The sequence below is a fragment of the Dryas octopetala genome, chromosome 7, assembly GCF_963921425.1.
Source record: "Dryas octopetala chromosome 7, drDryOcto1.1, whole genome shotgun sequence".
Taxonomy (NCBI): Eukaryota; Viridiplantae; Streptophyta; class Magnoliopsida; order Rosales; family Rosaceae; genus Dryas; species Dryas octopetala.
The window spans coordinates 8,473,664-8,493,021 of NC_141372.1; the positions used below are offsets into that span (position 1 = coordinate 8,473,664).

Below are 19,358 nucleotides of genomic sequence, written 5' to 3' on the forward strand. Positions count from 1 at the left end.
TCAAAAGAAACGACAGGACAAATCCAAATCATCGCCACAGGCGATGATCGAGAGCCTATTTTGGCCAAATTCCTTCGTTTAGGGCTTCAAATAAGCAATTTAGTAGTTTTGAATAAGTTTCCTAAATTGCACTTTATTTACATTTTTATTTTCGTTTTGAATTTCGAATGTTTAGGGTTCTGAACGTATTTAAACAACTTTTTTGGCTGTTTGTATTTTTTTTTATTATCATTTTTCAATCAGAAAACCTTGAGATTTCTCTCATTTCTCTGGTGGACTCTAGATTATTTCTTAGGGTTAACGCTGATTTTCTCTAATCTCTTTTACTTGCGTGTTACGCTGCGTCACAAGTGAGGCAACTATTTCATACCCCTAAATATTCAAAATTCTCAAATTTTATAAACTTTAGGTCCACCGTCGTCCACGTGATATAAAAAAGGTTTTAATGCCCAATTAATTCAAAAACAAGTACAACCTAATTTTAAAAAGAAAAATCATCTATCATTATGTTTAACTATGAGATGATTGAGAATATAAAGGATAAATTAGCTAAGAGATCACTACTTGACCCAAACAAAGATGCATTTCCCAAAGAAAGGTAAATTTAACATTATTGAATTTAGAGTTAAATATAAAAATTGTCCATGAACTTTACAGTAAATTTCAATTTGGTCCACTAATTATAAAAAGTGTCAATTTGATCCACAAACATTAAGGAATGCTCAGTGTGATAATGGATAATCAATGCATGAACCACACATGCCCTTAGGTACACTGTATTTTTAAAATACAGAATCTCTGATAGAAAATCTCTGAATGCTTCAAATTTCTTAGGTACACTGTACACATGCAGTAGGTATTGCCATGAACTACTTCATGCTCAGAGGGTCTCCGATCTCTCTTCTTTCAGTTTCTTATATTTTTCTTCCTTTCTTCATTTTTTTCTGTCTTTTGTCTTTAAGTTTTTTACACTAGGTTTTCTATTATTAATCCAACTCCGCGAGAAGGAGATTTTAAACTTGGGACAACATATGTAGTAGTAAATGCTTTTAACCATGAAAATAAACAAGCCTCATAATAATCTAATTAATTTACTTCCAACATTTCTAGACTTTTTTTCTGAAGGAGGTCAATGTACTTTTTGTTAGAATAAAAAAAACAGTACGACTTGACCATGTCTTATTAGGTTTTTGAAAAAAAAAATAAAAATGTTTGGATATTAAAAATAACAATAATAATAGTTGATCCAGATGCATCTCAACTGCTTAAACTTTTAAGATCAGTAATAAATTAAATGAAAAATAATTTCTTTTAAAGAGATTAGAGATCTTGATCATATATATTAAAAAAATATGGGAAGTTTCACCGATTTTCCTGTTATTTAATAATTGAGTAGAACCCAGGAGGCCTCCCATTTTAGTTTTGAAGAAAAACATTTTGTGGGGATTCACCCCAATTAAGAAAACTTGAGTGGAACTAGAAGTCTAGATTAGTGGTTCAAAACTTCAAATTAAAGAAGAACAAAGCCCTAGAGATAAATATAAATTTTATAATAATTCAATCCAATCTCTTCACAGTGGTCAGAAATTGAACCCTTCCCAGGTAACCCAAAGAAGAATTCTTGCATTTTATAATCATATGTTGACCACATTATGACAGCCCAAATGCGAGTGTATTATAGTAATGGAAGGGACATGCTTCAAGACAAATATAAACAACAAATTAAAAACAACAAGCATACATACATACATACATACATAATCTTATTGCAATTTGCACATCTCTCTCTCTCTCTCTCTCTCTCTCTCTCTCTCTCTCTCTCTCTCTCAATCCCCACCATTAATGAGACCAGGCTAGCAGCGTATATGTTTGGGACAAGGCTAAGTCAGGGTTCTGATGTAGTCCCTATCCATTGGGATTTTTGAACCAAATCCACATAGAGGATTGGTCAAAGATTGGCACATTTAAACCCCCCCCCCCCTTAAAAAATGTTGGTCCAACTGCCTTTTTCTTGTTGGACTCTCTTTTGTGAAATGCATGTGGGAGTAGTTAGAAAATTAACCTGGGGAAGATATTTGAATCTGAGACTGAGAGGGGGGCATTATTACCCTTGTGACCAAAATAAACAAAGCAATAAAAAAAAGAATCTCACATACTATATTTTAAAATTTAAATAAAAAGGCAAAAAGAAACAGAGAAAGTAGTTCTTCTACTTCTGTTTTTTTTTTTTTTTTTTGGCTTTTTTATATTGGGTGCAACAGAGATTGTGGATCCAGCAAACATGAAAAGTTACAAGATTTTTGAGCCAAGACAAGAACCCCACCCACACCCCCACATGATGTGCTATTTTTGTAAAAAAAAATAGTACAAATAATGCAATTCCCTAACATTATCCTACTGGGGGAGGAGCGCACATGCCTAGTTAGCATTAGTTTATTGATAATTATACACACATATAGGCCCTATCGGCATTGTACTAAATTACATTTTCTCTACAACTTCGGACTCAACTATTTGTCACATATTGTCTGAAAAATATTTATCCGTCGAGACACAAAAAAAAAATCTCAAAATTTTAGATCTTCAATAATCAGTTTGATTGTAGAACAGTTAACTATATTATGCATATCTGTGTGATTTAAAAGAAGTTTTTGACCGTTTAAACAATATGGTAAAAACAACAAAAAAATGCATGTTTAGGAATTAACTCTCAACTTATAGGTGTTAACAACAACTCTACACTTTCAAGTAACAAAGTGTAGCCAAAAAATGGATCAAAAGCTTAAAAAACATAAGTACTCGCTAATGTTCGAATGACAACCCCTCTTACTCGAATGGCAATTATATAATAATATTTTATTTATTCATATCTAGATTCGCTCATAATAATATATACTAACATGTCACCTAGCTACCCCGCATTTAGTAATCAATTAAAATTCCAAAAAAAGTTACAATAACTCAAGTATTATTGTTGTTGTTACCCCATATGATTTGAAAAAAGCTTTTCTCAAATGGGGTTGAAGAATGAAGATGATGGGTTATCGGCATTTGAGTAAAAGCCACTTTAGAGTAGATGTGGGGTTGGTGTTGTGTTGGCATAGTGGAATAGTGTTGATCAGCTATGGTGCCAAGATCTTTGCCATCTTCTCACGCTACTTATGTTGACATTTTCTGTCATATGGGCTAATGGGCATGCTATGAATCGGTCGGGAGCTTCTTTGTACGGAAAAGGCTTAGCAAACACAAACTTATCCATAAATTGAATAGGAAGGAATATATGTATATATGGAAATTTTTTGCCAGACCCTCTAACTATCAAGCTTTCAATCTAAATCATTAATTAATTAGGTTATTAATAATCTAGGCTATTGATAGATGCGTTTTTAATTTTGTGTGGCACATGCATGTCAAACTACTATGATACAACATTATCGACGTGGATAACTATCAAGCCTTTAATCTAAACTAAATTTCATTTTTGGTCCATGTAGTTTGAGTTAGATTTCATTTTAATTTCTGTAATTTCAATTGTTTTAATTTTAGTCATGTAGTTTAGAAATCGTTGCAATTCAATAGTCTTTAATCTAAATCATTAATTAATTAGATTATTAACAATCTAGGCTATTAATAAATGTGTTTTTAATTTTGTGTCACACGCATGCCAAAGTTTTAGGGGTGGGCGCAGTGCGGTTCAGTCCCGTTCTCCCTCGAAACCGGGCGTCGCGCCAGACATTCATACGCGGTGCGGTTTGGTGCTTAAAACTGTAAAGGGAGTAAAAAAACCAAACCAAACCAGACCATTCCATGTGCGATGCGGTGCGGTTCTGGTTTCGTTTACATATGTTTTAAATATGTTAATGTTTTATAATTTATATAAAACATATGTTTTGGGATTTGGCCATGTTGGGGTTTCGTTTTTTTATTACATTTACATATGTTTTAATGTTTTATAATTTATATAAAACATATGTTTTAGGGTTTGAGCAATTGGGTTTGGTTGGGCAAATCAGTTTATGTAACTAGACTATATAGAGTATATAGAATATATAAAATTTTAAACCTTAGGGTTTAGCATTTAGAGAATGAGAGATGAGTTGCAACCAAACCCTATACCATAAGTTTTAAATCCTTATACCATAATTCCTGATATCCTATAGGACCTATACCATATCCTAAACCTTATACCATAAATTTTAAATCATATACCTTATATGGCATATACCCTACACACTTATATAGTATATAACTATATATTATACCCTAGAACTATAAACAATTAAAAAATTTAATATAGAGTATAAACTATAAATAATATACTAATTTTTTTTATATAGAATATAAAGAATATACTAATTTTATTATATAGGGTAATGGGTATAACTCAAATTATATACTAAAATTATTAATGTATTATTATATTATATATCTAGAAAATAGGTCATTGGGTTATATAAAATATATTTTAGGGTCTAAACTCTAAAATATAGCTAGGTTAATATTAATTTTAATATTTTATTAGGGTTTATGGTTTATGGTTTATGGTCTAAAGTGTATAAAAATGTGTACAAAAAGTGTATAAAAAGTATATAAAAATAGTATAAATATGTATAAAAAATGTATAAAATGGTATATATGTATGTATAAAAATATAAAAATATATATTTTTTACAATTATGCGGTGTGGTTAAATGAGGTGTGGAATCGGAATCGGAACCGGAGAGAACCGGTGCGGTTCGATTTTTTGGCGGTGTTGACTTTTTTTAATCAATGCGGTTTTTTACGATTTTTTGACAATGTGGTTCGATCGGTTTTGGCGGTGCACGGTTAAAATGCCCACCCCTATGCCAAACTACTATGATAGAACATTATCGAGGTGGATAACTATCAATTTCCAACATAAAGAAATTTTATATACAAATAAACACGTATAGCATACAAGCACGTATTTGAAGGAAGCCAAATAAACACGGATGCCATACAAGTACGTATTTAAATCTTCATTCGACACTTTTTCACCGGTAAAGTAAAAACTTTAAGTTACATTTGAAAACAAGCTTTCAGCCTTTCACAAAGTTACTTTTGGGTCCAATGATGAAATTTCCCTTCAGCTCTATAAATTTGCCAACTTAAGTACACTTCATCAAAATTTGGAGGACGAAAACATTAGGGCAGTGGGCTAGAAAGGTTAACATTGCAATTCTTGTGTAAGGCTCCTAAATTGAAGATAGGATTTGAAGGTACCACTTGCTATACTTTTAAAAGGCCCTGACATTAACGATAAGGCTTTTTCTCCTTTGTTGTTGATAAGTTGATGACCATGATGATGCTATATATAATAACAGATGCACTGGGATCAAACCTTTGATCTCATTATTGCAGAGTCTAGAACACAATAATGCAACTTCAAGCACAACCACACAACAAGACATCACTGAATATAAGTAAACAACAACAGACAGGAACAAGGAACAAAATTCTCTGAAATTTCATCTTCCATTGATATACATGGGTGTATGTACAAGTTACAGTGTGATGATCGAAGCCTCAAACATATGCTCTCTCATTCTCACTCTCTGTCAACCTCCGACAAGCTTTGCTCGCTGGGTCAACATCTCCAAAGCACTTTAATTAGTAAAATTTACACTACCAAATCAAAATAAGTAGTAGTCTTTCAGACATTTGTGTCACAAAATTTGCCATCCATTTGGTTTTGAACAGCTTTGACAGCAGCAACTCTGCCAGCAGTGGCAGCCCTATTCGCAGCCATGACTGCCTTGTTCACCTGCTCATCCACCCGGCGGAGGTTAATAGCATTCTCTGCAGCTTTCCCAGCAGCCTGCAATTTAGAACAAGAAAAAAAAAAAAAAATAATGGAATTAGTATGCAAACCATTTTGGAATGATACTATGTTAAGTACCACAATTGAATGAGACAAGAACGATACCTGAACTGCTCGAAGAACTGCATCGGTTAGTGGCAGAAGAGGGTGCTTAAGGGTGCCACCATCCCACACACCACATCTTGTGTCACCATTTCGGAAAGTATACATGCCATAGCCTTGCTTACGGCCCTCATGCCATGACCCCTCATAGCAATGGCCATTAGCAAAGTGATAGATGCCGAATCCATGGATTTTGTCTCCAAAATACTCCCCTGCATATCTATCTCCATTTCTACAACAAAATCAAAGTTACCATCATTGTCAGGTTCCTTCTTCAAAGTCTACGAAATAACTTAACCAAGAATACACATACTATCAATCACTTACAGTTTCAGCATCAAATTCAACTCAATGTCAGATGACTTGAGTGCATAATTGAATTGCATAACAGGAACAAAAAGAAATAACATCTATAATTAAAAACAGAACCATCAAGGAAACTATAATTACAAAGCAATACCTAGAAAGATTCTTCCATGGATCTATTAATAGAAAACCAAAAAACAAGTCAAGCAACAACAATCAAATTCCACTCTTTTATTCATCATGAACAGTTCAAAAATAGTAACCCCACAAGATCAGAGGTCAAAACACACAAAATCAAGAAACTAAGAAAAATCAAACCAAAAAATCCAATTCAAGCTAAAACAAATACACTAATACATGCTTAACCCGCAAGATTGCATAGTCAAATTCTAAACAGATAATGAAAAAGGATGAATCTTTACTGTACTATCTATGAAAACAAACCCAAAAAAAACCCCAAAATTAGTAACCCCATAAAAAAAAATTGAAAATAAGAATTGAAGAACTGACCTAAAATGGTAGCACCCAAGTCCATGCTTGGCTCCATACTTGAATTCACCAACATAACAGCTACCATCAGAGCAAGTCTGTACTCCAACGCCATGACTCTGCCCATTACACCACTCCCCAGAATACGAGTCCCCTGTATAGAATCTATAAACCCCATATCCATGTCTCGAGCCCTGCCTGTACTGACCCTTATATCTACTCCCTCTAGACCAGCTCTCTATTCCATACCCATCGTACCTCCCATCGATCCAATCCCCTTCGTACCTCCCATTCACGAAGTAATTGTAAACCCCACTCCCATTACACTTCCCCTTGTGGAACTCGCCCTCGTAGAAATCGCCATTGCTGTAGAACTCGACCCCTTCACGGATAATTTTTCGCTCTTTTCGGGCGTCTTTCGCATTCGGGTCGGACCCTATGAACCACTGGACCGGCTTCGTTTTGGTGTTGCAGAACCGGAACCGCTTCGCGTTCTCGTCCCACGAGTGCTTGAGGACCGACAAGCTGTGGTGGATCAGACCCTTGTTCTTGTTCGCGAGAAAAAGCGTGACGGCGACGAAGACCAGAGCCAGGAGGAGGTTCTCCGAAGTGGGTATCTCTTCCCTTCTGACGTAGACGAAGATGAAGAAGACGAAAGAGCTGACGAGGGTGAAGAGCGTGAGCAAAACCATGGCCAGGTACTGATGGTTGTTGATCCGGTTCCAACCGGTCCTCGGCGTCGAGCTGGACCGGAGGGGCTTGTTATTATTATTACAATTCTTGGGCTTCTGCTCTTCTTCGTCATACTGTTGATGGGCAGTGATAACGTCCTCCTCGGTCAGGGAGGAGAGGCTGTGAATGGAGGATCGGATGGTGGGCGAGGACCGCAGAAGCGACGACTGGGTCCTCGTAAGCTTCGCCTGGATTTTCTGGCCGTCCATCGGAAAATGATTGATTCAATCCCAACCGTCCGATCGAATCTTTCTTTCTTTCTTTCTTTCCCTACTGAACCGTCGACCTCCTGTACCGCGAGATTGTTATCACCACCGTTCTTGGCCTCGAGACCACCACCGGCGACATCTCACACACAAAAAATAAACACCCCCGGCGCACGATATCCACTGTCCCCGGCGCAAGTTAGCGCCAACCAACCGAACAAACCCCTCTGGAAATTCAGAGAGAGAGAGAGAGAGAGTGTGTGAGACTGTGGAGTTTGTCTGGAGAACTGGACCGGCTTCTTGCGGGTTTTGATTTTATTTATTTATGCTTTTGCATTGGGTAGAGAGAAAGAGAGAGAGAGAGAGAGAGGGGGGGAGTGAGATTTAATCTGGGCTGTTGGATCTCCATCATGCGGTGGAGGTTGGAAGTGGAGTTTGGGCCATTGGATTGGATTAGGAAAAGCCCCGGTCTTGACGGGAAGATGTGGTCGTCGGATCTAGAATTGGCTTCGGCTCCTTTTCGCTTTACTGTGCAGGCCGGCACGTGCCACAGCCACGTCATCATCATCTTTCCCGGGCATATTCCCCTGCAGCGTAGTCCCATGGTGTTAAACTACTCCGAGTTCAGGCGTTACTAGGCAATGAGGTCATTGAGGTGGATGGTTTATAACTTTAAAATAGTTTTCTTGAATTATTATTAATAATAAACAACAATTATCATTATTTTATTAACATTATATTATTATTCTTGGAGATGCAATGCACAGGGTGAGATTCTTAGTAGTTGATCAAGTACTGAAAGTTACTTGGGAATCCCTTTGCATTTAAAGGAAAGTCATTAATGGTGATATGTTTCACAAACTCACAAGTCACAAGCATAAGATTTTTTTCCATGGAAGAAGAGCAAAATCTTATTAACCATGCAATGCAAGTGGGGCCCACCCATTTTAGGGAAAACTTGGGCAAAGTAATAAATGGCCCCTGTGGAAAGACCTCTACATGTTACTCTGTCTAATTTATTTCACCTTATTCTATACAGACTATACCTAAAAGACCTCTACATGTTATAGATTGAGCCCATTTTGCATCTTCCACCGTTCCCACCGTTCCCAGACTATAACCGTAAATTCAATTATTTTGCATATTTCACACGTACCTCCACCGTTCCCACCCTCTTCCCGGCCTCTTCAAGTGGCCGGATTTTTCTCCGGCAGAGATAAAGCAGATGGGGAAAAGGAGACAGACTACCCATTTGATTGTTGTTCTTCCTTATTCCCCGTTTGGTAAAGAGTAAAGATGAGCATTATATTCAAACCTTATAGACTTCAATTCTTAAATATGCAAAATAATTGAATTTACGGTTATCTATATATGTAGGGAGTATTCTTAACTCAGATTTTAATAAATTTTAAAATTCAAGAAAATTGAGTGAAATTCTCATAAAATTTGTTATGTGTAAAAAATACATTCAAATTTATTAAAATTATTCATTTAATGAAATTCATGACTCTTTTAGAATATATAAATTTCATTGGAATTCATTAAATTTGAGTTGGAGACACCTTGATTTTTTTAGAATCCATTAAAATTTAAGTTAAGAATACTTAAATTTCATTAAACTTATAAAATTTAATAAAATCTAATTTCGGACACTCCTTAAGTTTGTGAATAATTATACTTATTCAGAATCCACTTGAAGGCTTGATAAAATAGGAAATTGTGAAGATTTTTATTCTTGAAAAATAAAGGGAAGTTTCTGTTTACTTTCCAATTATCGTCAAACCTACAACCTGTAAGACAAGTAAGATACTAAGATCCCACAAAAATCAAATTTAACGGTAGAAGACAGTTCTTATCCCAAAGACGTGGCTAAGTTGATGAATGCCCCGTCTTAAATAAGCTCTTATCCCAAAGTCATGGATTCATGGCTAAGCCGAGGAGTGACCTAGTACAACATGACGATAATGATATGAAGTTATGAACCATCCAATAAACCAATGAAAAAATTGAAAATAGAGTCCAAATTAATGAGCCAATTGGGAAGAGAGAGAATGATGCATATAAACTCACAAGTTACAGTTGACAGTGAATCGCACATCTTATGTGTAAGAGTGCTACGTAAGACCCCCCCGAACACACACAAAAATGGATTGTTGCACATAACAAAAGTTGGAACATATGATATTAAAATTTTGACCAAAATCTTTACTTATGCCCTGCCAAAAGCAAAACATAAAGAAAGCCGAACAAACAAAATACACCTATTAGACATTTAGGCCTAATTTCCCATATCTGAATCATGAGGTACATATAAACCTTTCAAAGATACATCCAGATTTCCCAGTCATTTCAAATTTTATTGCTCAACAGTGAAACCCTTTTATGAATCATGCCCTTCTCTACAAAGTGACAAACCAGAAACTTGTAGTCTACGAAGCACGCAGACTACTTTGTCAAAATTTGCATGCTACCAACTGTTGGTAATGGTATGTAATCTCAAGCAAATAATATATTATGCATTTTTGTGTGACATATTGTCAAATTACTTTTTGCAATTAGTTGTAGTACTGAGATAAACACAAGTGGACAGTTAATCAGCCATGTACCTTTCACTTATACTGTTTGCAAGACAATTAATGTATTTAATATAAAATCGCTTACTTCAAACTAATTAACTGATAATGTTATTTATGCAAATCGTGATGATCACTACTATTCTTGCTTTGTATTTATATATGCCAATGATACTAACAAGAATTGTATATCGAAACTATTATAATATTCCATGCTTTAATCTGCATATATCAAGGGAAGATTTTATTGATTTAATTATAAAAAGTTATCGATTGCATGATTAATAAAATGGAAAATCAGTCCCAAAAAAAAAAAAGTTAAAGAAAACAGGTTCAACTTGCATATAACAAGCTCAAGGTTTCAATTGCAAATTGGTGGACTGAGATTCAATTATTTAAGTTCAGGCCCAAAATTGATTCACGGGTATAAAGTCATACGGTACCACCAACGTCTCAAACTCAAAAAGGTGGTACATTAGTTTAAGTAGTCCACTTATTCATAATCAAAGCCAGCCAGGGTGGAGTTGTTTTGGGTCAATAACTAGGGCTGCCCAACACAGGAAAACAGAAAGCAACGGAAAAGGGCCCAACAAACAAAAGTAACCCAACCCAAAACAACACCTAAAAAGTCCAAAAAACTTAACAGCATCAAACTTTAAACCCTAGAAAATGATCAGGCAGCACTAAATGAAAAACACACACACATATATATATATATATGGTGTTATAAAACTAATAGAATAATAGGAGAAATTGAAGGTCTGTATTTTCTTCACATAGGTCCTTTATTTATAGGTTTCAAGAATGACTTAGGATGAACATCCAAGTCGATAAATACATTGGATACATATGGACATCCATTTAAGAAATAATATTTATAACATATGGTGTATAAAAGAGAGGATTTTTTTCTAGGGTCTAAAAAAGGGGGATTATATCTCCCAAAAAGTAGCTATATATATTCATGCTTAAGTCTCGCAACCCACATATGAAAAGCTTTTACGTACACTTGAAAAAGCTGAATGCATGCATATATAAGAGAGGAGTCTTAATTTGGTGAAGTGAGGGTATTTCATATAGAAAAGAGAGCTGAAAGGATGGAAGTTTTAAGACATGCACTATATTAATTAACACTCCAATTAACTAGCTAGGAACAAATGAGACTCGATCATTAATTAAGTCTAACTTGAAAATATTCAAACTGATCTATCAACCAAATTATTGACTAAATTAACTGCAGCTACGTACGTACCAAGACTAAATTAAGCAAAACGTACCATGAAAAAAAAAAATGTAAGACATGAAATTGTTGTATGTATCAAATCTCCTAAACAGTACCCTGAATGGCTTCTTCTTCTTCATTCTCTCTGGACATCTCCTCGAGCGATTTTCCCTTGGACTCGGGCACCAAGAACGTGAAGAAGAACCCTAAAACATTGATGAATCCCAGCACTATGAGAGAATTCCTCATTCCAATCCCCGGCGGGTACCCGGCATCCGCCTTGGCCTTGTCTTGATTCTGCGACGCGTAGAGAAACCCGAAAGCCCCGATGATCGCCCCCGCCTTCCCGGAAGCCGCCGAGATCCCATGACACGTGGACCGGAACCTGGCGGGGAAGATCTCCGCCGGCACAACAAATGTAGTACTATTGGGTCCAAAATTGGCAAAGAAAAATGTGAGACCGTATATGACAATGAACGGCAAGTGGTTCTCTGGTCTGGTCCAGTGCTGGTAGGGAATTGCCAAGGCGAACATGAAGACGGTCATGAAGAAGAAGCCGATCAGCTGAATGGCGAAGCGGCCAAGGCGGTCGATGAGAGCGACGGTGACCCAGTAGCCGGGGACGGTGCCGCAGAGGGCGATCAGGGTTTGAGCCCTCGCGATTTTGTTAAGCTCGTGGAGTGCACTCATGGTGTTTGCAGGAGGGAGCCAACCAACGGCGCTGAAGATGTCCTTTTGGAACAGGTTTTGGCTGTAGTAAGCGATGTCTAGCAAGAACCAGCAGGTGGCTGTGCCCAACAAGTGGGCCCCATGTCGCCTAATGAACTCTTTGGAAAATAGTCCAAAGGAGGGAGATGGCTTCTTTTGGAGTTGGGTTTCTTGAGTAGTCTCTTTGTCTACTCTGATTTCAACATTCAAAACCTTCGCCATGTCTTGGCAAGCTTTGTTTTGGTCCTTGGCTACCAAGGCCGTGTAGCGAGCGGTTTCCGGCATCTTTATCCGCCAATAGAATGTTATGGCGGCCGGGACCGCTCCAAACATAAGAATGATCCTCCATACGTAGTCCGCTTCAGGCGCAATGGACCTGATTGGGTCCACTGCGTATGCTGGCTCTGGAAACAGAGTCCTAAAAATAGCGGAAACAATAATAGCCACCATCCCACCAGCCAAAATCCCAAACCCTTGCATGGCAAACACTGCAGCAATAAACGTACCGCGGGTCTTCTTGTTGGCATACTCAGCCATTATCGTGGCGGAAAGTGGGTAGTCGCCGCCAATGCCAAACCCTAGCCAGAACCGGAAGAAGCAGAGCGTGCACATCACGGCCTTGGGAGAGGAACCAAAGGAAAGGCCTGAACATATGGAGGACAACACCATGAGGATGAGGGTTATGCCGTAGACGCGTTTGCGGCCGAGTTTGTCCCCTAGCCACCCGAAGAAGAGCTGCCCGGCTAGGGTTCCACAGAGGGCGACCCCGTTGACTGCGGCCGCCACATCAGGTGGAAGGCTGCCCGGTTTCTTGGAGCCTTCCACCTGGTAGTAGAGGCGGCCGAGGAGTTTTGTGACGAGGGAGATGCAGAAAAGGTCGTAGGAGTCGGTGAAGAAGCCCATGCCGGAGATTACGACGGCGGTGAAGTGGTAGAACTGGGTTTTGGCTACGTCCAGCATGCTTAGGACCTCGAGCTGCTGGTCTTTGGCCATGGTGGCGGTGGTTAATTGGATCTCAATCTCTCTCACTCTCTGTTATCAAATCTCTTTGAAATCTAAACTTTGGTACGTGAATGAAGCAAAGGAAATGCGTTTTAATATGAGTACGTAGTAGTATATATCAGTTGCGGGTCTCAAGTGGAATCAAGGAATATTCCCCAAAACTCCTGAATTCAAGAGGAGAGTTCGGCTAGAATCTATCTCTAGTTGTGCAGTTGTGATTTTCGGGATTGACTAAAATTCTATAACACCTCGCTAAAATTCTATGGTTGGAGTTTTGAATTCTAGTTGGACTCAAACTCCTACTGTGAAGTGTAAATTGAATGAAATCCAATTTGTTTAAATTAATTTTTCTCAAATTTGGTTAGTCAACATCAAGGCAGTTTTTTAAGATATTAGTCAATTGATGTGTAAAAGTTGGTCCAGAACACAATATCAAGACCCAAAACAAACAAAAAAAGGAAGCATTAAGGCAGTTTTTGTTAACCACAATATCAAGACCCAAAGAGGGGCAATAATAGACTTTGGAAACAAGTGAATAATTACATGGTGAAAATGAAAATTCACATTGCTTAATTAATATTCTGGACTGGGTACCAACACCCAATCGTACATAACTCTAGCCTCCAGCTGAATACATAAGTCACCAGGCCCATAATCCATATATTCTCCATAAAACAAAGTCACACTCCTTTGCAGTACAATTTGATTTGACACGTAACTAAAGTTCCACTTTCTTGTCGAGAGAGTCTTCGGTGTGGGGCTGGAATGCCACTCACCCAATGAGACTCCCATTTATGTGGTGACATCTGTTATATTTTTTATTCAACTGTATCGGACCGAGACTCCTCCAATCTCTGCCTTTTCTTTTTGCCTCTTTCGCTTCCCTCTTCATGTCAAATACGACGTTAATAGAAAAAATAAAATATTTTCCCTCTGTTTCCCAATTTTTCCATCCAATCTTGAATCATCGATGCCTTGCCATATATCAACGACGACTCTGCCAACCCCGACATCAGACGAGAAAGGTCGACTGGCTAAAGAGAAAAATTGGTAGACAAGATCGTGGAAAAGTAAATTTTGCTGCTTTGTTTGCTAAAATCCCATCTTTGATTTAAGTTTTACTGTTTTTTAGTGATAACTGATAGGTTAAGATCTGTGAATTTAAATCATTCCACCGTTTATTGATTCGACTCGCAAACGATCAGCAAGTGAAGGACCGATCCTTTTGCGCCAATATTGGTATTATGAGAGAAGCACACTTTTATAACATCAGAAGGGGGGCAGGGGAGCTCATTGAAGACTAATATTAATTTGTGTTTCAGATTGCTGGTTCGGTTAGCGATTCCAAATCCCCCTTCTACGTACCAACGGAAAGATTGCAAATCTCCCAAAAAAGCCTATTACTTTTGCCTTTGATATAAATACTGCAGAGTATTGATATAGGAACAACTAAAGTAGAAAACTTTACTTTATTAAACTTGGGTTATATATATTATATATATTTGGTATATGTTCAGCAATGCACTTGTATTTTTCTGGTGACTTAATTGTGTTTTCTCATTATTTTCTTTGGTTAGTTGTTTCTTCCATATTACTATGGTGATTAGAGCAGGAATTTTCAACATTTACCACTAGTTTTAGGTTTTATTTGTGCTACTGTAGGTGGTTGGTGTTCTGCTTATCAATTTGTTTCATACTGTTGATGCAGTTGATAATTCCAAATCTGCACATACATACCAGAGGAAAGATGACAATTTTCTTTCACCAAAGGCCAGGTCTCCTAGTAAAGTCTCTTGCTTTTGCCTTCACTATAATTTATGTATACTTGAAAGTCATGCATGAGAGGTGGTGATACCAGTGCTACCAAAAGAAGATACAGTAGGAATGATATCCCAGTTGTTGTCCCTCCGATCGATCAGTAATGGCCTCTAACCATATTCATCACTCATCACTCATTATTAGTGCACTAATTGGATGTAACTGATGGTGAAAAGTCTGCCACAATGAGCAAGATGATTCGAAGTTATTGACACAATCAAGAGCTCTGTGGAGAGTGCATGCAGTGGAGTTGTATCATGTGGCTCATATCTTTTGTGTAATTAATTTATACCTCAACTTCTTTTATGTATTAATTTGATCGATGAATGTAACAAACATTCATGATGAATATAGATTATTCCTTGGTTTGCAATAAAGGATATAATTTTACACCAGTGTTTCTATATTTCTTCTATGAGAATCTGTTTTAGTTTTGGCCAATGAAATGCTTATGTTTCATTCAACAAGATGGAGTTGCTTCAAACATAAAACAAACATTCCTTATCAAATATAAAAACAAGTATTTATGAGAAAGCAACCAACAAACTTGGCCAATAACAGATAAAAGAAAATGAAGAACATAAACTAAAAACTGAGCAGCCACAGGGGTATATTAATCAACAACTAGAAAAATTCATCCAATTCCCATTGACAATAGTTATATATGCATACAACAGTATCCCAAGACAAATAGTCTCATACTTAGGCATTCATATGCAAAAAATACAATTTCCCTCATGTACACAAAAAATTAGACTTTCATTCTATTCTGTATGATCAAAAAAACCAATTAAGTGCTGCCTTCCCAAAAGAATCTGTATGTTGCTCACTATTTGTAGCTGCTGGAATCCTGTAAGTCACAAATTCACCAAAAATTAGAATGCAATTATAAGTTACTTTATTTAACAATTAACCTAAGAAACTAATACTAAAACTCAAACTTGACTCAAGTGACTTAAGTGAGGCATATGTGTATTGCTAAACTAAGATCGAATTGGGATGTCCAAAGTGCCAATTTAAATTGCCCTACAAGAGAATAAAGTGTCAAGATACTAATTGCATATAATTCACTAGAACTCTAAATTAAATTTTGCAAAAGGCATACGTGATTATAAATTGGATGATGAGATAAACCAAAGTGATAAGTTGATGGATTAAGTATTGGCATTTGGGGTGGTGCTACTCGATGAGATGAAACATTGGAAGTTTCTTGACTACATTTTCTTATATATGTATGTAAAGAATAATTAATGATACAATAAAATAACACAATCATAAAATTCAATTATATGCTAAACAAAAAGCAGTGAGAACAACATCTAGCTAACAAATTACATGTACCTTTCGTAGCCTTTTTTTTCGCTTCTCTAAACTGCTTTTTAGTCGAGACTTTGTCATTTGCGCCCTCACAATTGGTGGATTCAGAACTGTCGATTGATTAGGGAGAATGCTGTCATTAGATTGTTCATCCATTTTCTTTAAGTTATTCAACATATTTGTAACTTCCAAGTCTTTTTCAAGACGCTTCATCGCCTCTACTAGCATTTCTTTAACAATCTTAGTTCCACAATCACTCAATGAAGCTATATCATAGACATTTCTTCCTTCATGCATCAACTCACTAAGGTGCAATAATCTAGCTGACTTTGGATCGTTGCTTATAGAAGCACTTTATTATTAATTACTCCACACAATCCCTTTCTTTGCATCCTTAGTCCACCTCTTCAATATGTATTGTGTAGGTAAACTAGTGAAGTTATTCAAATCAAACACCCTTAAAGCATGACGACACAAGATCCCCATTGACTCAAATAGCTTACAAGAACAAGAAATATCCAGGGTTATATTCAATTATATATAATCTTTGCTGACCTTCTTCAAATACATCATAGGCATAAACCCCATCCTTATGGCAAACTTCTTTCACCCTCACCGTAATACAACCCAATAACTCCTTCTCAAAGAAACTAAACAATTTAATAGTGTACACATTAGCTTCATGACTCAACATTCCATTCCTTACTCGTAGACAAGGTACACCATTTTTGCAACAAAAATCATCTTCCAACTCCGCTAAACGCATCTCTTCTATTTTTTTCTCATAATGATGCACAAATTTAATGAGCTCCATTGTTTTTGTAGAAATTTGATGGAAAATATTATTTATACTCTCACTCCTTTGGGTTGATCTCATATTTGCTGAAAAACTATCCAAACTAAAAGCTGGGCACCACTTGTCTTGAAGTGAATATAACTTCTTAAGCCATGGCTGATCTCCAAGGTTCAATTCATTAATCATTTCATCCCATGAAGCCTCAAATTCAGTTTCACTTTTACACCCATTAAAACACTTGTTGAAATGCTTCTTGAACTCAAGATTAGAAAAAAGACATCCAAGATTTTCTTTTGCTTTCTTAGCAATGTGCCAAGTGCACAACCGGTGGCGTGTCCTTGGAAACACTATTTTAATTGCCTTTGCAATTGCCTTATCCTCATTTGTAAAAATAGTTGTTGGCTCTTTGTTTCCCATTGCTTCTAAAAAAGACTCAAACAACCAGACAAATGACTCAGTACTTCGATCTAAAAGAAAAGCACAACCAAATAAGACATTCTTCCAATGGTGGTTAACTCCCACAAATGGAGCACAATACAAATTATATTTATTAGTTCAAAATGTTGTGTCAAAGCATACGACATCACCAAAACATTCATAATCTAACTTTCATCTGCTATCTCTCCAAAAGAAATTTGTCATTCGACTAAATTGATCCAATTGCATTGAGTAGAAAAAGTTAGGATCATCACCTTGCTTACACTTAAAGTGGTTTAACAGACTTTGCCCATCCCCTGCTTCCATCATTTCATTCTTCTTCCTTTGCAAGTAGTTCTGAACATCTTACTTAGTGAATCCAATATTCTCAGCACCACCCACTTCATTCGCTAGGTAGAAGTATGATTTTGTCGGTCTTATACCAGCATCAACCATAGAACTAATAACACTTGTATGTGCATCAATTATTTTTTGACCCGATCTTAAAAATTGTCTTTCTTCAGCTTTAGCAAGGTCATGGTTGTGATCTGAAATAATATGAGAAATTGTCCATATATCATCTTTCAGATTAAACCGAACCAAAGCCTTGCAACATGTTCTTGTCTCTAACCGATTGAGTTTTCTCACTGCAAGTGAATTTTCATTTTCGAAAACCCCTTCTTTGGAACACAAAAATTATCTTTGGCGAATATTCCCTGATACATCTTTTCGTAAATGTCCTTTACGAATACTAAAACCCTTTCTTAAAACATAATTATTGTACAAATTGTAAGCTTCATCATCAAAGTATACCTTTCTTCCCACTTTGAGTTCTTCATCTACATCTTCTCCAAATATCTCATCATGATCACTTAATATCTCTGTTCCACAATTTGAGTGCTCCATTGGCTTAATCAGCCTAATCACATAAATATATATATATATATGCATTTAGTTAATACAATATACAAAAAATTTTGGGCATTACAATCCTATTAGCCTAAATTTGATTGAATTTTTTTTCCAATTGTTTTCCTTACTATGGCTTATTAAACCATCAGACTTAGCTCAATATTGGCACAAGGTTTGCACTGGGGTCAATAAAATTCACACCAAAAGGAAAAACATAATAATAGATTTCTCATAAAATAAAATTAAGCAAGTCAAACAAAAAGTAACATAAAAAAGTAGTTGAATAAGCCTCACCTTCAAAGACTTTCTTGATTAGAATTGTTTCACTGATCTAATGTTTTTCCTATTCAATAGGCTTTCTTCACAATTGATTAAAGCAAAGAAAATTCAATAAAGGCATTGTTGATGCTCAAAAATGGTAAAGCAGTCAACGTCAAGTCAAACCACGTGGATCCGTTGACCTACCACTGAGTGGATGACATGTCGAAGTGGGGTAGGAACGGGTAGCTGGGTCCGACAAGTGAATAGTGGAAAAGTGATAATATCCAAAGCACCCTGCGCAAGCACACAAAAGTGAGCGGGAAGGGCACCGATGTGGTATCGGCCGAAGCTCCTCCGACGCTCAAGTCAGTGTTCAGAGAATTTGTGAGCAGAGTGAGTGAATAGTATAATATTGATTGAATCGTCCTTTTGTGACAAGAAAGTACTTCTTTTATAGTACTTTTGGAAGAGTGTCAACCAATCCGGTGATGACACGTGTCCCTTGTAATGACTCACACTGTAAGAGCGCCACATGTCACATGTCTCGAGGATCCGAGTGAGTTGACACAGGTCGGGGACCAAGAGGCTTGAGCTTGGGAGGCCGGAACCTAGGAGGTTAGGACCTAGGGGGCCGGAGCCTGGGAGGTCAAGGCCT

General features: G+C 36.8%; 1 protein-coding gene and 2 pseudogenes across 1 annotated transcript; all 3 read right to left on the reverse strand.

The window, feature by feature from the left end:
• Window positions 1-5,477: 5,477 nt before the first annotated feature.
• LOC147279330 (uncharacterized) lies at window positions 5,478-7,982 on the reverse strand. Its single transcript, XM_086251112.1, has 3 exons — window positions 6,761-7,982; window positions 5,948-6,176; window positions 5,478-5,839 (listed from the first exon to the last, which is right to left on the reverse strand). The coding sequence occupies exons 1-3, from the start codon at window positions 7,678-7,680 to the stop codon at window positions 5,675-5,677; spliced, it is 1,314 nt and encodes a 437-aa protein (XP_086107238.1). The 5' UTR covers window positions 7,681-7,982; the 3' UTR covers window positions 5,478-5,674.
• Window positions 7,983-11,577: 3,595 nt separating this feature from the next.
• On the reverse strand, window positions 11,578-13,203 carry LOC147279331 (inorganic phosphate transporter 1-4 pseudogene; annotated as a pseudogene).
• A 2,626-nt stretch (window positions 13,204-15,829) lies between these two features.
• Window positions 15,830-18,436, reverse strand: LOC147279332 (protein FAR1-RELATED SEQUENCE 5-like; annotated as a pseudogene).
• Between the last annotated feature and the right edge of the window lie 922 nt (window positions 18,437-19,358).

Excerpts from the sequence above, each read along its gene's own strand:
- LOC147279330 (XM_086251112.1), bottom strand. The coding sequence starts at position 7,680 with ATGGACGGCCAGAAAATCCAGGCGAAGCTTACGAGGACCCAGTCGTCG. Across the intron at positions 6,177-6,760 it reads CTTGGGTGCTACCATTTTAG|AAATGGAGATAGATATGCAG; the intron begins GTCAGTTCTTCA and ends ATTTTGTTGTAG. Across the intron at positions 5,840-5,947 it reads CAGTTCTTCGAGCAGTTCAG|GCTGCTGGGAAAGCTGCAGA; the intron begins GTATCGTTCTTG and ends TCTAAATTGCAG.